This window comes from Caloenas nicobarica, chromosome 1 (genome assembly GCF_036013445.1).
Source record: "Caloenas nicobarica isolate bCalNic1 chromosome 1, bCalNic1.hap1, whole genome shotgun sequence".
Taxonomy (NCBI): Eukaryota; Metazoa; Chordata; class Aves; order Columbiformes; family Columbidae; genus Caloenas; species Caloenas nicobarica.
Genome location: NC_088245.1, coordinates 214,895,742 through 214,913,681, shown reverse-complemented (window position 1 = coordinate 214,913,681; position 17,940 = coordinate 214,895,742). Strand labels below are relative to the sequence as shown.

Below are 17,940 nucleotides of genomic sequence, written 5' to 3'. Positions count from 1 at the left end.
TCAGTCAAGAAAATCAAAGAAAAACCATTGTCGCTTTCCTTCTGCGAGCAATAAATGAGAGATCGATCAGTACCGATCGGCAGCCAGCGCCGGGTGACACCCCCACAGTTGGGGGGGACACCAGCCCGGGGGGGTTAGAACAGATTTATGTATTTCTGCCTCAATTTCGAGCTGGCAGAGTCCCCCAAATTAACAGCTCCGGGGAAATAACCCCTCGGTTTAGCTGTAGATAAATGAGCTCAATTAGTGGCCCTGAACCAGTTTCCCCACTGGCTGGTCCCCCAGTGTTCCCAGTATACCCAGTACACCCAAACATGCTGCTTTGGGGGGGGAATTTTCTGCATTTTCCCCCTCTTAGATCTGACCTGCAAAAGGGTCTTGGGGCAGGAGGAAAAGTGCTGCTGGTTTTTCAGGACTACATGAGCTCAGCTTTGCATCTTAAACCCGGCCTAAATCCCTCGGGTTTGGGCAACCCCAGGAGAAAAGACGAGTCGGGGGGCGGGGGTCAAACACCAAAAGTTGGGTTTGTTTTTTTCTTTTCTCGTTATCTTTAGTGGGAAATAAGGATTAGCATTTACCAGCCTGGGCGCACTTTGCTCCTTCTGATGCCCATTAAGCAGCATTAAGCAGGGAAATAAGGGAAAAAATACAGATAGAGGGGAAATGTGGGAAATAGAGGAAAAATACAGACAGAGGGGAAATGTGGGAAAAATACAGAGGGGAAATGTAGGAAATAGGAAAATAGGGGGGAAAAAAATACAGACAGAAGGGAAATGTGGGAAATGCGGCCAGGAAACACTGGAAACCACCAGGAAATGCGTGCGTGTCCCCATCCGATGGTGACATCCCTGTCCCCGTCCCATGGTGACATTCCCGGCTGACGGACACAGTTCCCGGGGTGCATGAGGCGATGAGCCGGAGTGGCTCCTAATTAAGGCGGGTGGTTAATGAGCTGCGGTGCGTTGAGTGTGGGCTGAGGGGCAGCGCCCCAGTGCGACTGCCGTGTCCTTGTGTCCCCACAGCCCCGTGTCCCTGCACCCCCGTGTCCCCATCCCCTGTCCCCAGGACCCCTGTGTCCCTGCACCCCCGTGTCCCCATCCCCTGTCCCCACAGCCCCGTGTCCCTGCACCCTTGTGTCCCCATCCCCTGTCCCCAGGACCCCTGTGTCCCTGCACCCCCGTGTCCCCATCCCCTGTCCCCAAGACCCCTGTGTCCCTGCACCCCCGTGTCCCCATCCCGTGTCCCCAGGACCCCTGTGCCCCTGCACCCCTGTGTCCCCATCCCGTGTCCCCAAGACCCATGTCCCCCCCCACCACTGTGTCACCCACCCCAGCCATCCCTGTGTCCCCACACCTCTGTGTCCAGCTCTCCTGTCCCCAGGACCCCTGTGTCCCACTCTCTTGTGTCCCACTCTCCTGTCCCCAGGCACCTCTGTGTCCTTGCACCCCTGTGTCCCCATCCCCTGTCCCCAGATTTCATTGTGTCCCCTCACCCCGTCCCCCACTCCAGGCACCCCTGTGTCCCTGCACCTCTGTGTCCCCCTCCCCTGTCCCCAGGCACCACTGTGTCCCATCCCCTGTGTCTCTGCACCCCAGTGTCCCATCCCCTGTCCCCAGCCCCCCCGTGTCCCTGCACCTTCGTGTCCCCATCCCCTTTTCCCAGGACCCTTGTGTCCCCCTGCCAAGCACCCCCATGTCCCCATCCCCTGCCTCCAGGCTCCCTCGGGCGAGCGCTTGGGGACAGGGACGCGGGGGACGTCCCCACACTGTCCCCTTGTGCGGGTCGGCAATGGCTCCGTGTCCTGGGCCAGCTGTGCCGGGCCCAGCACCTGCTCCTGGGTGGCTCTGGTGACAATGACACGCCAGGTGCGGCACAGACCCTGCCAGCCTGGGGGCTGCCCCGCGGGGAACCTGCTAGCCCCACACTGAAATCTGCTAGCCCCGTAGGGAATCTGCTAGCCCTGTGAGGAATCTGCTAGCCCCACATTGAAACCTGCTAGCCCCACATTGAAATCTGCTAGCCACATAGGGAAATCTGCCAGCTCCACATTGTCATCTGCTAGCCCTATAGGGAAATCTGCTAGCCCTGTGGGGAATCTGCTAGCCCCACATTGAAATCTGCTAGCCCCGTAGAGAAATCTGCTAGCCCCACATTGAAATCCGCTAGCCACAAAGGGAAATCTGCTAGCCCCATAGGGAAATTTGCTAGCCCCACGGGGAATCTGCTAGCCCCACATTGAAATCTGCTAGCCCCGTAGAGAAATCTGCTAGCCCCGCATTGAAATCCGCTAGTCCTGTGGGGAATCTGCTAGCCCCACATTGAAATCTGCTAGCCCAGTGAGGAATCTGCTAGCCCCACAGGGAATCTGCTGGCCCCATAGGGCAGTCTGCTAGCCCTGTGGGGAATCTGCTAGCCCCACATTGAAATCTGCTAGCCCCATAGGGAATCTGCTAGCCCCACAGGACCCGCACCCGCGCTGGCAGGATCCGTCCGGGCTGGGCAGAGCCGACTGGTGACGCTCAGGTCCCTGCAGTGGGGTGTCCCCAGGAGCTTGGGGACCCTAGGGTTTGAGCTTGGGGACCTGGTGGGTCCCATGGTGGCCTGGGCAGGAGGGAGGCAGGGGGGCACCTGCCCACACCATGGGGCTCTGGTGGCCCCAGGACAGAGAAAAGCTCCTCTGGGGAGGGACTGTCACCCGGGGTGGCCGCGGGTGGCCTCGTGACCGGGGAGAGGTGCCCATCCCCTTGTGCCACCACCCACAGTAAGGTGACCATCGCCACATGTCACCTCCAAGGGTGAGGTGCCCATCGCCATGTGCCATCGCCCAGGGTGATGTGCCCATTGTCAGGTGCCATCATTTAGGACAAAGTGCCCATCACTGTGTTGCCATCACCCAGGGTGACATGCTCATCACCACGTGTCACCTCCAAGAGTGAGGTGACCATCGCCATGTGCCATCACTTGGGGTGACATGCCCATCGCCATGTGCCATTGCCCAGGGTGACGTGCCCACCACCATGTGTCATCACTTGGGACGAGGTGCCCATTGCCATGTGCCACCACCCAGGGTCATGTGCCCATCACCGTGTGTCACCTCCAAGGGTGAAGTGACCATCGCCATGCACCATCACTTGGGGTGACATGCCCATCGCCATGTGCCATTGCCCAGGGTGACGTGCCCATTGCCAGGTGCCATCATTGGGGACAAGGTGCCCATCACCATGTGCCACCACTCAGGGTGACATCCCCATTGCCAGGTGCCACCACTTGGGACGAGGTGCCCATCGCCATGTGCCTTCACCCAGAGTGACGTGCCCATTGACAGGTGCCATCATTTGGGACAAGGTGCCCGTCACCATGTGCCACCTCCCAGGATGAGGTGCCCGTTGCTGTGTTGCCATCACCCAGGGTGACGTGCCCATCACCATGTGCCATCACTTGGGACGAGGTGCCCATTGCCATGTGCCACCACCCAGGGTCATGTGCCCGTCACCGTGTGTCACCTCCAAGGGTGAGGTGACCATCGCCGTGTGCCATCACATGGGGTGACATCCCCATCGCCATGTGCCATTGCCCAGGGTGACGTGCCCATCGTCAGGTGCCATCATTGGGGACAAGGTGCCCGTCACCATGTGCCACCTGCCAGGATAGGGTGCCCATCGCTCTGTGCCACCCCCAGGGTGACATACCCATCCCCTTGTGCCACCCCCCGGATAATGTGTCCCTCTCCCCGCAGCCACGGCCGTGTCACCCTTGTGTCCCTTGCGGGGGCAGCGGGAGGTGCTGGGGGTCCCGGCGGGGACCGGCCGGTGTGACCCCCCCGGCTGGCCGCGGTGGCTTTGGCCACTAGATGGCCCTGCGGCTCCACCGGCCGCCAGACCCCCCAAAACCGGGACCCCCGGGGGCGGGCGCGGAGTGTGGGGTGCGGAGATGTGGGGTGCAGGGCGCAGAGAGTGGGGTGCAGGGGGAGGAATGTGGGGTGCACGTTAGAGGGGTGTGGGGTGCAAGGAGCGTGGGGTGGGGTGCAGGGAGCAGGATGTGGGTGCATCTTGCAGAATGTGGGGTGCAAGGAGAGGGGTTTGGGGTGCAGAGGTGTGGGGTGAAGGGAGCAGAGAGTGGGGTGCAGGTTAGAGGGGTTTGGGGTGCAGGGAGTGGGCTCTGGGGTGCAGGGTGTGGAGTGCAGGGCGCAGAGAGTGGGGTGCAGGGGGAGGAATGTGGGGTGCAGTTTAGAGGGGTGTGGGGTGCAGGGAGCAACGACGTGGGGTGCAGGGAGCAGGATGTGGGTGCATCTTGCAGAATGTGGGGTGCAAGGAGAGGGGTTTGGGGTGCAGCATGCAGAGAGTGGGGTGCAGGTTAGAGGGGTTTGGGGTGCAGGGACTGGGGTTTGGGGTGCAGGTTAGAGGGGTGCATCATGCAGAGAGTGGGGTGCAGGGAGTGGACTCTGGGGTGCAGGGTGTGGGGTGCAGGGTGCAGGGAGTGGGGTGGAGGGGAAGGAATGTGGGGTGCAGTTTAGAGGGGTGTGGGGTGCGAGGAGCATGGGGTGGGGTGCAGAGAGCGGGATGCGGGTGCATCATGCAGAATGTGGGGTGCAAGGAGATGTGGGGTGCAGGTTAGAGGGGTGTAGGGTGCAGCATGCAGGGTGCGAGGTGCATCGTGCAGAGAGTGGGGTGCAGGGAGTAGGGTGCACGGGGAGGAATGTGGGGTGCAGGTAAAAGGGGTGTGGGGTGCAAGGAGCGTGGGGTGCAGGGAGCAGGATGGGGGTGCATCTTGCAGACTGTGGGGTGCAGCTTAGAGGGGTTTGGGGTGCAACAAGAGGGGTTTAGGGTGTGGAGATGTGGGGTGCAGGGAGTGGGCTCTGGGGTGCAGGGAGTGGGGTTTGGGGTGCACAGGTGGGTGTAGGGTGCAGCATGCAGAGAGTGGGGTGCAAGGAGTGGGGTGCAGGGGGAGGAATGTGGGGTGCAGGTTAGAGGGGTTTGGGGTGCAGGGTGTGGGGTGCGGTGTGCACGTTAGAGGAGTGTGGGGTGCATCGTGCAGAATGTGGGGTGCAGGGGGAGGAATGTGGGGTGCAGCATGCAGCATGTGGGGTGCAGGGAGAGGGGTTTGGGGTGCAGAGAGAGGGATGTGGGGTGCAGGTTAGAGGGCACATCATGTAGAAGGTGGGGTGTGGGGTGCACTGTGCACACTGTGGGGTGCAGGATGTGGGGCTTAGGCCAGTTTAACTCCGATTTCGCCGGTCTGATGGCTTAGGCCAGTTTAACTCTGATTTAGCCAGTCTGGTGTCTTAGGCCAGTTTAACTCTGATTTAGCCCATCTGATGGCTTAGGCCGGTTTAACTCTGATTTAGCCCATCTGGTGGCTTAGGCTGGTTTAACTCCAGTTTAACAGCCCTTGGTGGGGAGCTGGAGATGTGGGGGGAGAATGGGGGGCGACTCCTACACCTCCCGACCCAAACCCTCCACCCCAAACCGCACAAGGGGAGGGTTTAACATGGGGGGGTGCTGTGTCCCCCCCCAGATTCCAGACCCGGTACCTGCCCCATAGGAGAGCCCTGCTCGCCCCCCGCCCCGTAGCGGGAGCACCCCCCCCACACACCAGGGACTGATACACCCACCCCCGCCCCACACTGGGGACTCCCGACCCACAGCGGGGAGTGATACCCAGTAACCGCCCCCACACGGGAGACCCTCATCCTGACCCTCGCCCCACACTGGGGACCCCCACCCCAACCCTCGCCTCACACCGGGGACCCTTGCCCTGACCCCCACCCCGCATTGGGACCTCCACCCTGACCCCCACCCCACACTGGGACCCCTTCCCCTATACCCTCCCCACACCGGGGACCTTCGCCCCGACCCCCACCCCATATCGAGACCCCCACCCTGACCCCCGCCCCACACTGGGGAGCGATGCCCTGACCCCCTCCCCACACCGGGACCCCTTCTCCAACCCCCTCCTCACATCGAGACCCCCACCCTGACCCTCACCCCACACTGGGGAGCGATGCCCTGACCCCCTCCCCACAGTAGGACCCCCACCCCACACCTGGGAGCAGTGCCCCGAACCCTCGCCCCACACTGGGGACCCCCACCCTGACCCCCACCCCACACTGGGGACTGATGCCCCGTCCCCTCCCCACACCGGGGACCTTCGCCCCGACCCCCACCCCATATCGAGACTCCCACTCCGACCCCCACCCCACACTGGGGACCTCCACCCCGACCCCCACCCTACACTGGGGAGTGATGCCCCGATCCTTTCTCGACACCAGGACCCCTTCCCCGGCCCCTCCCCACAGCGGGTCCCCCACCCTGACCCCTCCCCACACTGGGACCCCTTCTCCAACCCCCTCCTCACATCGAGACTCCCACCCCGACCCCCACCCTGCACTGGGGAGCGATACCCCGACCCCTCCCCACAGCGGGACCCCCACCCCGACCCCCTCCCCACAGCGGGCCCCCCACCCCGACCCCCTCCCCACACTGGGGAGCGATGCCCCGATCCCTTCTCGACACCAGGACCCCTTCCCCGGCCCCTCCCCACACCGGGGACCTTCGCCCCGACCCCCGCCCCATGTGGAGACTCCCACCCCGACCCCCACCCTGCACTGGGGAGCGATGCCCCGACCCCCACCCTGCCCTGGGGAGCGATGCCCCGACCCCTCCCCACGCTGGGCAGTGGCCCGCAGCCCGTGTCCCCCCGAGCGGCGGGGCAGCAGGTGCGGAGCGGAGCGCGGGGCGGGGCGGGGAGCGCCGGCCCGGGGGGGCCGGGGGGAGCCGAGCGGAGCCGCAGCCGCCATGGGGCCGGGGCTGGGGCTGGGGCTGGGGCTGCGGCGGCTCCTCAGCGCCCTCCTGCCCTTTTTCAGACGGGGCCAGCAGGTTTTCCTGAAGGTGGAGGACGCGGTGCCCGGCGACGAGGCGCTCCAGGTACGGACCCCGCCCCGATCCCCACGGGTGTCCCCCCCACACTCCGCTCCCACCCGGGACCCCCCCCACGGGTGTCCCTTTGGGTTCCCCCACACTCATCTCCCAGCCGAGACCCCCCCACTGGTGTCCTCTCGTGTCCCCCCCCACCACGCCTTTCCCACCCAGGACCCCCCCACGGGTGTCCCCCCACACTCATCTCCCACCCGAGAGCCCCCCACGGGTGTCCCTTTGGGTCCCCCCACACTCATCTCGGCCCCAGGACCCCTGCACGGGTGTCCCCCCACACTCATCTCCCACCCGAAAGCCCCCCACGGGTGTCCCTTTGGGTCCCCGCACACTCACCTCCCACTCGAGACCCCCCCCACTGGTGTCCTCTCGTGTCCCCCACACTCATCTCCCACCCGAGACCCCCCCACGGGTGTCCCCTCGTGTTCCCCCACACTCATCTCGGCCCCAGGACCCCCCCACGGGTGTCCCCCCACACTCATCTCCCACTCGAGACCCCCCACGGGTGTCCTCTCGTGTCCCCCACACTCATCTCCCACCCGAGACCCCCCCACGGGTGTCCCCTCGTGTTCCCCCACACTCATCTCGGCCCCAGGACCCCCCCACGGGTGTCCCCCCACACTCATCTCCCACTCGAGACCCCCCACGGGTGTCCCCTCGTGTCCCCCCCCCACTCCCGTGGGGGTCCCCGGGATTATTCTGGAGGGGGACACCGGGAGCGCTGTGGGGGGGAGCGGAGCAATCCGTGCCGGGGGGGGGGGGGGTGTCGGTTTCCGAGCTTCCCACCCCCCGCAAAACGCTGCGACCCCCCCCGAAGAACCGGGAACGGGCTTCTGTCCGCTGGGGAAACTGAGGCACGGAGCCGCGGGGGGGGCTGAACGGCAAAGGGGGGTCGTGCGTGTGTGTCCCCCGCTTGGGGACACGCTGAGCTCCGTGTCCCCCCCGCGGGAAGGTGGCGGGGGGGGGGGACACAGGGGGTGCGGACACCGGAGGAAATGGGCTGGAGCGGGCGGTCCCGATCCTGCCCCCGCCGCGGGGGGGTCCCCAGCGCCGCACGGACATGGGGACCCTGCAGGACACCGTGAGCGACACCCCCGCGGCGTGGGGGGGGCCCTGGGGGGGGCTGCTGGCTTTGGGGACAAGGGTCCCGTGCGCCTGGGGGGGACCCGTTGGTTTGGGGGTGTTGGGGGGCGGGGGGGGGGGATGCGCTTGGGAATGTGGGTCTGGGGGGGTCCCCACTCTGCTCTGTGTCCCCAAGGACTCGCTGTGTCCCACCGTGGGGGTGTTGGGAATTGGGGAGCCCCGTAGCCCCCCCCCGATGTCCTCCCGTCCGATTCGCACTTTTCAGGGAGGGGGAGTTGCATATTTTGGGGTGCACCCCCGTCCGCAGGTGGGAGAACGTCTTCAAATTCTTGAAACTCATCCAAATTTGGGGAAAGGGATGATTTGGGGGGGGGGGGGGGTCACCCCAACCCACAGCACCCCCCCCCCCACTGTCCGTCTGTCTGTCGTGCCGGGTCCCTGACCCCGGTGCCAATGGGTTTGGGTGTAAAAACTGTGGGTTTTCCCCCCTAACCCGGAGCCATGTGGGGGTTCACCCCCCTTTTTTTGGGGGGGGGGGGGGGTCAGGTTGGGGTGGGGGGGTCCCGGGGGGGTCCGTGGGTTCAAAGGCCTTTGGGAAGGGAAGGAAACGCCGAGCGGGAAACGGGCCCAAAGCTGCTGACGGAGGGGAAGGAACAGACCGGGCTGGCCCCCGGGGGGCCAGGGCCGTGACCCCCACATGTGGGGCGGGGCGGAGCCTGGGGGACACCCAGACCCGGCGCCCCCCGGCGCGGGGACAGGACGTGGGGTCCCTCTGGGTGCTCGGAGTTGGGGGGGGGGGGGGTCACCGAGCCCCCCCCCCAAAAACCATGAGGGGACCCTTTTTGGAGCCACAACCCTGAGTCCTGGGGGAGGAAAAAGCACCGGGGGGGGGCTGGTTTTAAACTGGGGGGACCCTGGGCGGGGGACACACGTATCGGGTCACAGTAGCAAAGGGACATGAGGAGGGAGGGGCGCGGGGGGGGCAGAACCTACCAGGCTCTTCCCCTTCTCAAAACACCCCAAAATGCCCCGGGACCCCAATGTCCTGGGTGCTGAACCCCATCCCTGAGCTTGGGGGGGGGGGCGGATTTAGGGGCTATAAAGGGCTTGGGGGGTTTATTGCCGCCCCCCCCGCAATGGGGTGAGGCTGAAGATGTCTGTGCCTCCTCTTCCTCCCAATGCAATTACCCGCTGACCGGCTAATGAATCAAACGCTAATTGATAACGTGTCTGCAGCAGGAAGGAGCTGGGCGGGGGGGGGCACGACGACGTGATGTCCCCAGGGGCTGGGGGGGGGACATGATGTCCCCAGGGGCTGGGGGGGGACACGCTGAGATGCCGCTTCCCCCCCAGTCCCCATCCTGTTCTCTGCCAATGTGCCCGGGGCTGGTTCGTGCCTCAGTTTCCCCACGCGCGGGCCCGGGGCGGTGGGACGGGGGGGACACACGGGCGGCGTTGGGGACACACGGGCGGTGTTGGGGACATGCGTGTCCCGGCGCTGGTGGCGTTTCCTCCGGCGGACGCAAACACGTCGGCCGGGGCAATAAAGGGGAGGAAAAGGGCCGCGGCCGCACAAAGACGCGTCTTTCCGGGACGTGGGGCGCGGGGGGGCCCTCCCACACCCTGCGGGGACGGGGGGGCACGGAGGGACCCCCAAACTGGGGAGGGGTGGGGGGTGCATCCCAGGGATCCCTGAGGATGGAGGAGTTGGGGTGTGGGTGCTCCCTGTGCACCCCAAGGATGGAGGAGTTGGGGTGTGGGTGCTCCTGGTGCAGAATTTGGGGTGTGGGTGCTCCCTGTGCACCCCAAGGATAGAGGAGTTGGGGTGTGGTTGCTGCTGGTGCAGGATTTGGAGTGTGGGTGCTGCTGGTGCACCCAAGGATGGAGGAGTTGGGGTGTGGGTGCTGCTGGTGCAGAGTTTGGGGTGCGGGTGCTCCCTGTGCACCCCAAGGATGGAGGATTTGGGGGGTGGGTGCTCCTTGTGCACCCCAAGGATGGAGGAGTTGGGGTGTGGGTGCTCCTGGTGCAGGATTTGGGGTGCGGGTGCTGCTGGTGTAGAGTTTGGGGTGCGGGTGCTCCCTGTGCACCCCAAGGATGGAGGAGTTGGGGTGTGGGTGCTGCTGGTGCAGAATTTGGGGTGTGGGTGCTCCTGGTGCACCCCGAATGGAGGATTTGGTGTGTGGGTGCTGCTGGTGCAGGATTTGGGGTGTGGGTGCTCCTGGTGCACCCCAAGGATGGAGGAGTTGGGGTGTGGGTGCTCCTGGTGCAGGATTTGGGGTGTGGGTGCTCCCTGTGCACCCAAGGATGGAGGAGTTGGGGTGTGGGTGCTGCTGGTGCAGAGTTTGGGGTGCGGGTGCTCCTGGTGCAGGATTTGGGGTGTGGGTGCTCCTGGTGCACCCAGGATGGAGAATTTGGGGTGTGGGTGCTGCCGGTGCAGAACTTGGGGTGTGAGTGCTCCTGGTGCCCCCAGGAGTTGGGATGTGGGTGCTCCCTGTGCACCCAGAATGGAGAATTTGGGGTGTGGGTGCTGCTGGTGCACCCCAAAGATGGAGAATTTGGGGTGTGAGTGCTCCTGGTGTGGGATTTGGGGTGTGGGTGCTGCTGGTGCAGGATTTGGGGTGTGGGTGCTGCTGGTGCACCCAGGGATGAAATTGGGGTGTGGGTGCTGCTGGTGCAAACAGAATGGAGGATTTGGGGTGTGGGTGTTCCCTGAGCACCCGGAATGGAGGAGTTGGGGTGTGGGTGCTGCTGGTTGTCTGGATCAGTGATTTAGGGGTGATGGGACCCCCAGCTGGGTGCTGATCCATTAAACACGTTCCTGTGTGGGGAGCCCCGTTTAACGGGGGGCTTTGGCCGTGCCTCAGTTTCCCCACCTGAGTAACGAGACCCCTCACTCACAGGGTGGGCGAGAGCTGGATCCCGTCACCAAAAATGGGACATAAAAGAGCAAAAATCCCCGCGGGAGGCGGCTCAGGGTCCTGCTCCCCAAATTAAATTCCCCCCCGCCGCCCCCCAGCTGCAGATGGCCGGGAATTCAATTTTCCCAGCTCCCATCAGAGGCTAATTAACGAGCTCCCTAATGAGCGCGCAGCTCCCGGTAGCGCCAGGAGGGGATGCGGGAATGCTGTGTGTCCCCTTCCCGCCCCACGGCTCGATGTCACCCCCCCACTTTTGGGACACGGGACCTGGTTGTCCCCGTCCCTCCGAGCCACCTGGGGCTTTGCCACCACGTCGAGGAATGGCCTTCAAAGCCATCTGGTGGCATTTGGGGACAGGAAGGGGACAGTGTGCCAGGGAAAAGCCTTCCAGGAACGCGGCGTCCCCGGGATGCGCGCGGTGACATGGTGACATGGTGCCAGCTCCCCCCCGGCGCTGCCAGGACACTGTGACAGTGACACTTGGCTGGTGACAGCGCCAAAGTGTCGGTGCCAACGTGGGCACGGTGGTGGCTACAAGTGTCCCTGTCCCTCGGGATGGAGGTGACGGGGACCAGGGATGCTCTTAATGTGTCACCTGCCAGGATGTGGCTTGTCCCCCCCTGTCCCCACTTGCCACCGTCCTCCAACGCTTTATTTATTGTCACCGCAGCTTGGGGGCACCAGGGTGTCACTGCAGTGACGCTGTGTCCCCAAACGGGCTGGGGCAGGAGGTGGTGGGCGCAGAGGGGTCCTTGTCCCTGTCCCCGCTATGGGATATGGGTTAGGGACAGGTGACATGGGGCTGAATGGGGTCTTTGTCCCCTTCCCCACCATGGGACATGGGTTAGGGACAAGTGACATGGGGATGAGAGGGGCTGTTGTCCCTGTCCCTGCTATGGGACATGACTTAGGGACAAGTGACATGGAGCTGAGAGGGGTCCTTGTCCCCCTTCCCACTATGGGACATGGATTAGGGACAGGTGACAATGGGCTGAGTGGGGTCCTTGTCCCCCTCCTTGCCAGGTTACATGACTTAGGGACAAGTGACATGTGGCTGAGAAGGGTCTTTGTCTCCCTTCCCACTATGGGACATGGGTTAGGGACAAGTGACATGGGACTGTGTGAGGTTTTTGTCCCCATCCCCGCTATGGGACATGGGTTAGGGACAAGTGACATGGGACTGTGTGAGGTTTTTGTCCCCATCCCCACTATGGGACATGGGTTAGGGACAAGTGACATGGTGCTGAGCGGGGTCCATGTCCCTGTCACAGGACATGGCTTAGGGACAGGTGACATGGCGCTGAGCGGGGTCCTCCAATGCACCTGGGGGATCCCAGGTGGCTGTGGGGAGGGGACACGGTTGTCCCCAAGGTGCTGCGTCCCCAGGGCTGGGCAGGATTTTTTTAATAGATCTACTCCTCGCCATTTAATTTCTCACCAAAATCCCAATTTCCGTCGCTTCCTGACGCGAGAGACCCCCCGGCCCCTTCCAGCTCCGCTCGTTAGCGACGACTAATTAACGACAAATCGTTTGGCCAGGGGACACGGGCTGTTCCAAGAAGGGCCACGATGTTCTTGGGGACGGGAAATCCTTGAGGAGGGACGGTCACGGTCGCGGCCGTTTGTCCTGCGCCCGACAAAGGGACATCAACAGGAAGCGACCTTGACCTTGGCCTCCCCGTCACATCAGGGGAGGGGACAGCGGGACGGGGGGGAGACGACACACGACCTGGGGGGCGTCCCCCAAGGTCTGGGGTGGCGACACGAGGTTGGGAAAATCGGCTCGTGAAATTAAAATTAAGAAAAAGTGCTTCGAGGTGGCGGTGTCCCCAAGGCAAGTTGGTGTCCCCTGGGCCCGGTCTGTGCAAACGGCCTCGTGCGAATGGTCTGTGCAAATTGCCTTGTGCAAATTGCCTTGTGCAAACCACCCCGTGCAAATGGTCTCTGTACACCACCCTGTGCAAGTGCCCTGTGCAAATTCCCTGTGCAAACGGCCTTGTGCAAACCACCCTCTGCAAATTCCCTGTGCAAACGACATGTGCAAATTCCCTGTGCAAACCGCCTTGTGCAAACGGCCTTGTGCAAACCACCCTGTGCAAATGGCCTGTGCAAACCACCCCGTGGAAATCACCCCGTGCAAATGCCCTCTGCAAATTGGTTTGTGCAAATGGTCTGTGCAAACCACCCTGTGCAAATACCCCATGCAAATGCCCGGTGCAAACCGTCTGTGCAAACCATCTTGTGCAAATGGTCTGTGCAAACCATGCTGTGCAAATGCCCTGTGCAAACCGCCTCGTGCAAGTGCCCTGTGCAAATCGCCTTGTGCAAATAGCCTGTGCAAACCACCCTGTGCAAGTGCCCTCTGCAGACTGCCCTGTGCAAATGATCTGTGCAAACTACCCCATGGAAACCACCCTCTGCAAATGGTCTGTGCAAATCGCCCTGTGCAAAGCACCCTGGGCAAATGGACTATGCAAATACCCCATGCAAACTGCTCTGTGCAAATGGCTCGTGGAAATGCCACATGCAAATGCCCTGTGCAAACTTCTCCATGCAAATGGCCTGTGCAAAGCACCCTATGCAAATGGTCTGTGCAAACCACCCCACGCAAACCACCCCACGCAAACCACCCCACGCAAACCACCCCGTGCAAAACTGGTTTGTGCAAACCAACCCATGCAAATTCCCTGTGCAAACTGCCCCTGTGCAAATGCCCCGTGCAAGCCACCATGTGCAAATTCCCTGTGCAAACTGCCCCGTGCAAACCCCCGTGTGCAAATGGCCCTGTGCAAGCTGCCCCGTGCAAATTCCCTGTGCAAACCACCTTGTGCAAATAGCCCCGTGCAAATACCCCACGCAAACTGCCCCACGCCAACCTCCCTGTGCAAATTCAAACCGCCCTGTGCAAACTGCTCTGTACAAACTGCCTTGTGCAAACACCGATGCCGCGCCAGCCACCGCTCCCTGCAACTGTGATTCTGCTGCAGCCCGCTCAGCTTGGGACCCACTAATACACCAAAAGCACCCGAAATTATTTTAAAACGCCATTTAAGGAGAAGCCAACAGCTCATCCTGGTGCAATTAGGCAGCTCCTTGTGCCTCTCGCATTCTGCTTAAGGCCGAGATTAAGTTGGCGCAGGGATGCGCCAGGCTCGGCTCAGCCCTTCCCACCCAAACCCAGTCCCAGCGCCACCCCAAACTGGGGAAACTGAGGCAGGCGTGGGCGTGCAGGGCGCCTTGGGTGTTATTTTTGGGGGGGCTCCGTGCCAGGCTCCCCATCCATCTGCTGCACCAGGACCCCGCAGCAAACGAGCGTGGGGAGGCAAGAGAGGAGCGAGCACGGCCTTCCCGTTAGCGCTCATTAGCCCCCCGATAACAGATGAGCTAATTAAGCAGCTACCTCGGGTTACAGGTTCTTTGCTGCCTGATTTAATTAAAGCAATGTAATTTGGGAGGGCAGGCAGGGCTGGCGATGGATGGATGGCTTCCCGGCGGGGCTGCTGGCTCTTGTCTGTCTGTCTGTCCGGCCGGGCCGCTGTCCTGGAGCGTGGCCAGCGCTGGGGGTGCTGCTTCCATATCCCCCCCCAGCTCTGATAGATTCCCGGGGGAATAGATAGAACGGGACCTGCTGCTTTGGGGAGTCACCGCTCCGTGCCTCAGTTTCCCCACTCGGCACCACAGCGTTTTGCTGCCACTTTCAGGAGTCACCGCTCCGTGCCTCAGTTTCCCCACTTGCCACCACAGTGGTTTCTTGCTGCTTTTGGGAGTCACCGCTCCGTGCCTCAGTTTCCCCACTGAGCACTGCACTGTTTTCCTGACGCATTAAGGTGTCACCACTTCGTGCCTCAGTTTCCCCACTTGCCACCGCAGTGTTCTCCTGCTGCTTTCAGGAATAATTTCCCTGCCTCAGTTTCCCCACTTGTCACCGCAGTGTTTTCTGCTGCTTTTGGGAATCATTTCCCTGCCTCAGTTTCCCCACTTGGCACCGGATTGTATTCCTGCTGATTTAAGGAGTCCCTGCTCCGTGCCTCAGTTTCCCCACTTGCCACCACAGTGGTTTCTTGCTGCTTTTGGGAGTCACCGCTCCGTGCCTCGGTTTCCCAACTGAGCACTGCACTATTTTCCTGACGTGTTAAGGTGTCACCACTTCGTGCCTCAGTTTCCCCACTTGTCACCGCAGTGTTTTCCTGCTGCTTTCAGGAATCCTTTCCCTGCCTCAGTTTCCCCGCTTGGCACTGCACCGTTTTCCTGCTGATTTAAGGAGTCCCTGCTCCGTGCCTCAGTTTCCCCACCTGGCACCACAGCGTTTTCATGCCACTTTTAGGAGTTGCTGCTCCATGCCTCAGTTTCCCCACTTGGCATCACAGCTTTTTCCCTCTGCTTTCAGGAGTGGCTGCTCCGTGCCTCAGTTTCCCCAGTGGGCACTATAGTGTTTTCCTGCTGCTTTCAGGAGTCACCACTTTGTGCCTCAGTTTCCCCACTCGACACTGCTGTGTTTTCCTGCTGATTTTATGAGTCACTGTTCCGTGCCTCAGTTTCCCCACTTGGCACCGCAGTGTTTTCCTGCTGCTTTCAGTAGTCACTGCTCCGTGCTACAGTTTTCCCTCCTGGCACCACACTGTTTTCCTGCCACTTTTAGGAGTTGCTGCTCCGTGCCTCAGTTTCCCCACTTAGCACCGCAGCGTTTTCCTGCTGCTTTTGGGAGTCGCTGCTCCATGCCTCAGTTTGCCCACTTGGCATCGCAACGTTTTCCCGCTGCTTTTGGGAGTCGCTTCCCCGCTCCGTGCCTCAGTTTCCCCACTCGACACTGCTGCGTTTTCCTGCCGCTTTCAGGATTCCCTGCTCCGTGCCTCAGTTTCCCCACTCGGCACTACAGTGCTTTCCCGCTGCTTTCAGGAGCGGCTGATCCATGCCTCAGATTCCCCACTTGGCACCGCAGCATTTTACTGCTGCGTTTGGGAGTCGCTTCACCGCTCCGTGCCTCGGTTTCCCCACTCGGCACCGCAGCGTTTTCCCACTGCTTTCAGGAGTGGCTGCTCTGTGCTTCAGTTTCCCCACGTGGCACCATGGCGTTTTCCTGCCACTTTTAGGAGTTGCTGCTCCGTGCCTCAGTTTGCCCACTCGGCACCGCAGCGTTTTCCTGCTGCTTTTGGGAGTCGCCACTTTGTGCCTCAGTTTCCCCACTCGACACTGCTGCGTTTTCCTGCTGCTTTCAGGATTCCCCGCTCCGTGCCTCAGTTTCCCCACTCGGCACCACAGCGTTTTCCTGCTGATTTTATGAGTCGCTGCTCCGTGCCTCAGTTTCCCCGCTCGACACTGCTGCGTTTTCCTGCCGCTTTCAGGAGTCCCTGCTCCGTGCCTCACTTTCCCCACTTGGCATCGCAACATTTTCCTGCTGCTTTTGGGAGTCGCTTCCCCGCTCCATGCCTCAGTTTCCCCACTCGTCACCGCAATGTTTTCCTGCCGCTTTCAGGAGTCCCTGCTCCGTGCCTCAGTTTCCCCACTCGGCACCGCACCGTTTTCCTGCCGCTTTCAGGATTCCCTGCTCCGTGCCTCAGTTTCCCCTCCTGGCACCGCAGCGTTTTCCTGCCGCTTTTAGGAGTCGCTTCCCCGCTCCGTGCCTCAGTTTCCCCCCTCGTCTCTTCCCCCTTCCCGTGCTCTCCGCCCGCCCCTGCCCGTTGTCAGCCCCGCGTTGCTAAACCCCCCCCGGGCCGCGCTATATTTAACCGGCGGCCGGGGGGGGTGGCGGGGAGCGGCCCCCCCGGGAGGGGAGCGGGGCTGGGGGGTCGGCGCAGCCGGAGGCGGATGAATCACAGCTCGGGGATATTTTTAACATCGCCAGATTGTTCGGCAAATGCTCGGGCGGGGAGATGCTGGGGGGGTGTTTGCAGCTCTTGGGGGGGGGTGCTCTGTTGCTCCCCTGGGATTTTTGGGTCCTTCACACCTGCAAACTCCCCCCGCAAAAAAGGACACGGGGTTGGGGGGGTCCCGGCTGCACCCACCTCAGGGCAAAGTGATAATTGGGGTGATGGGGGGGGTCCCTGTCCCAGCCCCACCTTGCGCTCTCAAGCATCCTCATCCCTTTGAACCCGGAGTGGGGATGGGGGGGTCCGGGGCGGGGGGGGCGATGACGGGTATGAAAATGTGCAGACTCAGCATCTGGGATGCTCTTAATTAATTTAATTCGGGGTTGAGGAACCTGAGTTTAATTTAATTTGGGATCCTCAGGCTCGTTTTGGGATGGGGGGTGAAGTCGCCCAGACGATGCGATGTCCGGAGGGGGGTGCGGCTAACGCATTAATTAATTAAACAGAATTAATTGGGATCATTTCCCCCGCGTTCCCAGACGGATCAACCCCCCCCCCGGGGAGATGGACGCCCCCGCACTCAAATAATTTATGAAGTCTTGCAGTGTTGTTTTTTTTTTTTACAGCAAAACTGGGCTGGGATGAATAATTTAATCATTTCCTCGGGGTGCCTCAGCCCCCCCACCCCCCCAGGGTCGTGCCTCAGTTTCCCCTTGGTTAAAGCAGAGCCCAGGGCTGGGTTTAAGCTCTTGCTGGTGCAAATTCCACTTGCGCAGGTGCCGCCCCCCCCCCCATAAAAGACACCCCGCTTTTTAGGATGCTGAGACACAGTGGGTGCTGGAGGGAGTGGGGAAGGATGCGAGACCCCCCCAGTGTCACCCCCCTCCCCCCCCAGAAATCCTGAAACAAGGCGCCACATTTTCACTCTCATTGATATTCCCTCCGCTGGAAAAAAAGATGCTTTTGCATCCCGGGGGGGTCCGGCAGAGCCTGGGGGGGCCTGGGATGATGGGAGGGGGGTTGTGTCCGCACCCCTATGCATGGGGATGGGATGGTCTGAAATGAAAAAGGGGCGGGGAAATAGGGGAAAAAATAAAAAGGTGCAATATTTCGGGGGGGGGCGGGCAGCCCATGCTCCGGGTGAGGTTTGTTTTTTCCTAATTGGGGGGAGGTTGTAGCACGACCAGTGTCCCCAACCTTGGT

The 17,940-nt window shown here is 62.0% G+C and overlaps 1 protein-coding gene across 1 annotated transcript in view; it reads left to right on the top strand.

Moving 5' to 3' along the window:
* Positions 1 to 6,786: 6,786 nt before the first annotated feature.
* PDE2A (phosphodiesterase 2A) overlaps positions 6,787 to 17,940 on the top strand; it is a 32,626-nt gene continuing 21,472 nt past the window's right edge. The window contains exon 1 of the mRNA XM_065627338.1: positions 6,787 to 6,923. Coding sequence (XP_065483410.1) covers positions 6,795 to 6,923 — 129 coding nt within the window. The 5' untranslated portion in view covers positions 6,787 to 6,794. The remainder of the gene's footprint in view (positions 6,924 to 17,940) is intronic.